The following is a 6,573-nucleotide window of genomic DNA, read 5'->3' on the forward strand; positions in this document are numbered from 1 at the left end:
CACAGACATTATTATATCTTGGGGAGCGTCTTCTGTGTGGTGGAGACTTTTGTTGGTCTTGTTCAGAAGCTCGATCTTGAACTTGAGGATCTGCTCATCAGGGTAAAGCGGATGCTTTTGAAGGAATTCGAGTATATGAAAGACCAGGTGTCTGTACCTGGCCATTTTGGCTTGATTGACCATCTTTCTTTGAATTTGCATCCCCACCTTTTGCTGATCCCTTTGTGTCACCCTATTGATAATTAAAAAGAAGATGAGCGACAATTCAATAAAAGTTGATACTTCTCCGAAAACTATCAAAGATCTGCATCACCCAAAATATTTTCTCAGTAAAGAACCTTAACTACAGAGAATTAGAACACGAAACAGGATCAAAAGACCTTAACTTTTCAATCAACCCACCAAACTGCAAAGGAGACTCGTCGAGGGAAAAACACATTTAGTTTCTTCACCATTCCTCATCTCAACACCCACCGACTCGAAGGTTTCGTCGGAGGAGGTTCGGAATCAGGTTCGGGATGGCCTTGTTGATTCATCATCGAGAGAGAGACATAGAGAGAGAGACATGGAGGAAGAGATAGAGACAGAGAGATGTTTGAGCAAAAAAAAAAGAGACGAAGAGATGAAGAGAAGAGACAGCTCTTCCACACCCTAATTAGTTACGAGGCGTTGAAGAATGAAAACTAGAAGAAAAAAAAAAACGGCTGGAAATCGAGGAAGATGAATCATAGTCGAAGTTGATTTCGATGTGAAGTTTAATTTGGGCTAAGGGATGAGCCGAAACATAGCAGACGTGGCAGAAAAAATGATTGTTATTGGATGATTTAATTAGATAACGTGGATAGCTTTAGAGGGGAGGATATTCTCCTTTTTAGTATAGTTTAGATATAAATATGCGTGCCATTGATCTATCTCCTTTATATATACGCATTTACTAATGAATTGAAATACTAAATAGTATGCTAGTGTAGATATACATCAATACATGCATGCATGCCCTTTATAAACGTTGCCATATTAAAGACAATCCATTAAATGAATTTAGTTGTTTGGTGAATGTAGAGCTTATATAGTCTTTTTATCTTTTTGTTTTTCCTACTCGTTATTATTCACTCCCACCAACAAAAGAGAAACTAGAAGAAACAAATAAAACTAGATCGTGTAAGAGAGAGAGAGAGAGGGAGCATAGAAACTATGGAACTAGAGGGCTCGAGTAGTTGCCCGAGGCCGCTACCGTCAAAGGCGGAGATGAGCCGTGGAGCGTATTTGGCATGGGAAGACTTAACGGTGGTTATACCCAACTTCAGTGATGGTCCGACCCGAAGGTTGCTACAGAGGCTAAACGGGTATGCTGAACCAGGTCGGATCATGGCTATAATGGGTCCTTCTGGATCCGGAAAGTCCACTCTTCTTGACTCTCTTGCAGGTCAGTTTCTTCTAACATTCAACTCCATGCATCACACATTCCGACTGACATACCTATCTTGGCAATTTTTATATTATTGGTATTTTTAGCTATTACTACTATATTGATAAATATTGTAATAGTGTTATTGACTTAGTTTAATTTTTTTTTGAACAAAAGGCTAAACTTAGTTTAATTTTCTGTCGTAATGTTATCCGGAAGTTGCCAAAATGGTATATAAAAGATTTGTAAATCTATGTATATATATATATATATGTTAGTTTTTACTAATTACACCTTGGTTTATCAACATCATCACAGATCATACATTAACCGATTTTATACCGAAATTAAAGCTGATTTATTGGAAAATTATATCTACATACAGTATTTATAAACATCCGCTGCATGCAAAGAAAGTAGACAGAACACTTCACTGCCTCATAAATGCAAAACTTATTACTGGGGCTAGCATTTCTTATTCATTATCTCTTTAGTTATGATATTTATCTCCATTTTTACAGCCCAATACAAAAAAATATAAAAACCAGTGAAAATAGTAGTATTGTTTTTGTTTTTTTTTTCTCTCTATAAGATGAAGTTCTCATCGACTGTTAAGAAAATAATTCTCGAGTTATCTACAGGTAGACTAGCAAGAAACGTGATCATGACCGGTAATCTTCTATTGAACGGCAAGAAAGCCAGACTAGACTATGGTCTCGTAGTAAGTTTCCTCATTCAAGATTTCATCTCACATTTGACATTCTATAACAAGCAACTAACTTGTTAGATCATTAGGATTGTCCTTTTGGTCGATAAACGTTATCTTTTCATTTGTCGTAACATATTTTAGACAGATCCAACCTAAGTAGATAGTGGTGAAAGGTTAAAGTCTATAGTTATTTTGTATAAATATTTTGTGTGAATAATAATATAAGGCCAATTAAAATAGGGACTTAAAAATATAAAGTACAGCCCAACTTAATCAACAACTTTTAGATTTACTCTCATTTGATCTTAATGGAAAAGTTAATGTTGAAAGTTGTCTGCATTGATCTTAAAATATATGGATAACATGAATATATGTATATAGGCATATGTAACACAAGAGGACATATTGCTCGGAACACTAACAGTGAGGGAGACAATAACATACTCAGCTCGATTGAGGCTTTCAAGTGACATGTCTAACGAGGAAGTGAGTGACATTGTGGAAGGCACAATCATGGAGCTTGGTCTTCAAGACTGCGCAGACAGAGCCATTGGAAACTGGCACGCTAGGGGAGTTAGTGGCGGCGAACGGAAACGTGTCAGCATCGCTTTAGAGATCTTAACGCGCCCTCAGATCCTCTTTCTCGACGAACCCACCAGCGGTTTGGATAGTGCTTCTGCGTTTTTCGTGATTCAGACACTTAGAAACATCGCAAGAGATGGCAGAACCGTTATTTCATCGATTCATCAGCCTAGCAGTGAGGTGTTTGCACTGTTTGATGATCTTTTCTTGCTCTCGAGTGGTGAGTCTGTCTACTTTGGTGAAGCCAAGTCTGCCGTTGAGGTGAACTATAAACTCTTGCTTTACTTGTAGTACAAGAAACCCTAAAGTTTCTATCTTACGTTATCTTGATGGAGAAAACTCTGTTTTTGTTTTTGCTTATTTGAAATGTAGTTCTTTGCTGAATCGGGCTTTCCATGCCCCAAGAAGAGGAATCCTTCTGATCACTTCCTGCGATGTATAAACTCAGACTTTGATACAGTCACAGCTACGCTCAAAGGATCTCAAAGAATTCAGGACACACCAGCTACATCAGATCCACTTTTGAATCTAGCAACACCTGTGATCAGAGCAAGGCTTGTTGAGAACTACCGGCGTTCAAAGTATGCGAAATCCGCAAAATCTAGAATCCAAGAACTATCTAACATCGTAAGTTTTAACTCTTTCTGCATTCCATATTCAAGTTAACTCATGAGCTGGTCATGTTACCATAACGTTTTCTTTTTTTTCCCCTCCTAGGATGGGAATGAGATGGAAGTGAGAAGAGGGAGTGAAGCGAGCTGGTGGAAACAACTTAGGACATTAACAGCAAGATCATTCATAAACATGTGTCGCGATGTAGGTTACTACTGGACAAGAATAGTAAGCTACATTGTTGTTTCTATAAGCGTAGGGACCATATTCTACGACGTGGGATATAGCTACACATCAATCTTAGCCAGGGTCTCTTGTGGCGGATTCATCACCGGTTTCATGACGTTCATGTCCATTGGAGGCTTCCCTTCTTTCCTTGAAGAGATGAAGGTAAAAATAATAAACCCTAATTATATCTCACAAATCTTGATTTGCTATATCGATGAAAATCAAGACCGGTTATAGCCAAGTGAAAAAACTGTTTTAAGGCCTCCAAACTTTTCTTGAGTCAATATATAATTGTTAAAATATATTTTTACTATATAGGTTTATAGTCTCCAAAATTTCAGGGCCGGCCTCTGATGAAAATGCGATTTTGTCATGTCGTAGGTGTTCTATAAAGAGAGGATGAGTGGTTACTATGGAGTTTCGGTTTATATCCTCTCAAACTACATCTCGTCTTTCCCGTTCTTAGTTTCTCTCTCGGTTATCACGGGAACTATTACTTACAACTTGGTGAAGTTTCGTCCCGGGTTCTCGCATTACGCTTTCTTCTGTCTCAACATCTTCTTCTCAGTCTCTGTGATAGAGAGTCTCATGATGGTTGTGGCTTCTCTAGTTCCAAACTTTTTGATGGGTCTTGTTACTGGAGCTGGTCTCATTGTAAGAACATAGCAACCTTAATTTGTTTATTTTATTTTTCCTCTCGTAAAATCATAAAGTTTATAAAAGATCTTATGTTTTGGGAAGGGAATCATCATGATGACTTCTGGATTCTTCCGTCTGCTTCCTGATCTTCCCAAGATATTTTGGCGTTACCCGGTTTCGTATATAAGCTATGGATCTTGGGCTATCCAGGTAAGTGAAGAGAATAATGTCTCAAGAACATAAAAAAAAACTTTTTCAAATTATTGAAAAGGTTATATAACTAGTGGTCGTTAGACTTAGAAACATTTGGGACGTTGCAGGGAGGTTACAAGAATGATTTTCTCGGACTAGAGTTTGAGCCTTTATTCCCGGGTGAGCCGAAAATGACAGGAGAAGAAGTGATAAACAAGATATTTAGAGTGAAGGTGACACATTCAAAATGGTGGGACTTGGCTGCTGTTGTAGGAATCCTTGTGTGTTATAGGCTTCTCTTCTTTGTGGTCTTAAAGCTAAAGGAGAGAGCAGGACCGGCTTTAAAGGCGATTCAGGCAAAAAGAACGATGAGGAATCTTGACAGGAGACCTTCTTTCAAGAGAATGCCGTCTCTGTCTTTGTCATTGTCGTCAATGTCTTCAAGGAGACATCAGCCTTTCCGTTCACTTTCTTCTCAAGAAGGCCTCAACTCTCCAGCCCACTACTAAAAAGGCTTATGTAATGTGTAATTTTACTTTGTTCTGCATGTAACTTTTCATCATGATCTCATAATCTGCTCTATAATTGTCATTATTGGAGAATAAAAAGCAAGTAGTACCCAAGTTTTTATTATTAGAACTAAACCCTCCCCAAGTGGAAACCAAAGGCAACCCAAATGTTCCTCTACTGAAACTTCATTTCAAGTCCAGGCTTTATGTAACACAAGGAAGAATATTAATAAGAAAATATGGATCGTTCGAACTTATGAATACGAAAATACTATAAGGATCATTCGTAATAAAAAAATACTATACGGATCATTTAAACTTTTGAATATCAAAATACGCAAACTCAAGTAAATTAATATGGAAAAAGAAAGATTAGGTAAATGTAAATGGAAACAACATTCAAAGAAATTTTATTATATAGTTTACTAATCTTTGTTGAATAAGTAGAAAACTGGCTCGTTCTTTATAATAACAATGTCAAACGTAAAGGTAGCTTTCTCTCTGGAAGACTTTGAATCAGTTATCGACTTGACCCAAATTGTGACCGGTCTTCAAAGAAAGCCAAGGACTATCAAACATTTATAAATATTCGTACGATATAATTTCAAAATTAAGCTTTTGTCTAAGAGTCATGTCCAATACAGTATTAAACAGTTCCTCACAAAGGGAGGGCTGGAATTAAATGGAAGTACGGAACGCAAAAAGATCATGAGAACAGGCAGAGATAAATTGACCGAGACTCCTCAGTCTACCGGTAATTAGTTAACATCTATGAAGTGTGTACATTTTATTTTATTATGATACATGTGCTAAGATGATTAAATGTTAAGATACTTCTGAAGTTATGGATAAACATGCCATTTACAAATTTGTTGATTCGTATGCGAGAAGTAAACACAGTGTGAATTAATCTTTTTTTTTTCAAGAAACACAATATGAAACATAATGGTGATTACACATTATTCCGGTTCAACAACTCTTGCTACCACAGAAGGTAGAAAACCTTTGATATATACACAAAAAGACAATGTTAAAAAATACAAAAAGACAATTGAAGAAGATGAGGTCTATACACCAATTACCAACTTTAAGCTAATAGACTCAAAATAAAAATCTTCTGACCTTTTACTTTTGAGACAAGACAAAAAAGGCAAAATATTCGTCAAAAGTAGATTTTGCTGACTTATTCTCATTTGTTTTCGGAATATATGAACATATTTAAGCTTCTTTATGTGACGAAATTAAATAAGACTGTAAGTAGTATTTGAATCGTTAGTTAAAGTACGAAAAAAGAATTCACATGCAAATAGAAGGCAATATCGTAAATTCGTAATCAATAAATTCGCTAAAATGTAAATTTTCTCATAGAGACAATGAAATACGACATATTTGTTGTTACGAAATTCAGAGGGACTTTTTGAAATTCAAAAATACTAAAGTATTTGTTAGCAAAACAGAAAAACTATAGTATTAAGACTAGTCTTTAGGAAAAATAACATATTGCAAACAAAAAGGGGATAGGAAAAGGGGATTAAAAAGTCAAGCTGATTGAATATTTACATGATACAGAAAATTGTCGTCCAAGTCCAAAAGTTCCATTTTGCTAAAGACTTTTTCCTGGGGTGAACCTCAACCAATAGAAAATTGTCATTTTAGATTTAGTATCTTTTAATTAAGGAAACAAAATAATTTGC

General features: G+C 36.2%; 1 protein-coding gene across 2 annotated transcripts; it reads left to right on the forward strand.

Annotated features, from left to right (window-relative positions):
* Window positions 1–1,194: 1,194 nt before the first annotated feature.
* LOC106343496 (ABC transporter G family member 15) lies at window positions 1,195–5,003 on the forward strand. Of its 2 annotated transcripts, XM_013782726.1 has the most exons (8): window positions 1,195–1,426; window positions 2,050–2,129; window positions 2,499–2,960; window positions 3,072–3,326; window positions 3,417–3,701; window positions 3,921–4,193; window positions 4,281–4,388; window positions 4,499–5,003. In XM_013782726.1, the coding sequence occupies exons 1-8, from the start codon at window positions 1,195–1,197 to the stop codon at window positions 4,877–4,879; spliced, it is 2,076 nt and encodes a 691-aa protein (XP_013638180.1). In that variant the 3' UTR covers window positions 4,880–5,003. The 2 variants fall into 2 exon arrangements, with proteins under 2 accessions (XP_013638180.1, XP_013638181.1); XM_013782727.1 differs by lacking the exon at window positions 2,050–2,129 and having other exon boundaries at window positions 1,339–1,426.
* The last annotated feature ends 1,570 nt before the right edge of the window (window positions 5,004–6,573 follow it).

Source organism: Brassica oleracea, chromosome C5 (genome assembly GCF_000695525.1).
Source record: "Brassica oleracea var. oleracea cultivar TO1000 chromosome C5, BOL, whole genome shotgun sequence".
NCBI classification, from domain to species: domain Eukaryota; kingdom Viridiplantae; phylum Streptophyta; class Magnoliopsida; order Brassicales; family Brassicaceae; genus Brassica; species Brassica oleracea.

Bases quoted from the DNA above. Each gene is read 5' to 3' on its own strand.
- LOC106343496 (XM_013782726.1), top strand. From the start codon at position 1,195: ATGGAACTAGAGGGCTCGAGTAGTTGCCCGAGGCCGCTACCGTCAAAG. The intron at 3,327-3,416 runs GTAAGTTTTAAC...TTCCCCTCCTAG, and splicing joins TCCAAGAACTATCTAACATC to GATGGGAATGAGATGGAAGT. The intron at 4,194-4,280 runs GTAAGAACATAG...TGTTTTGGGAAG, and splicing joins TTACTGGAGCTGGTCTCATT to GGAATCATCATGATGACTTC.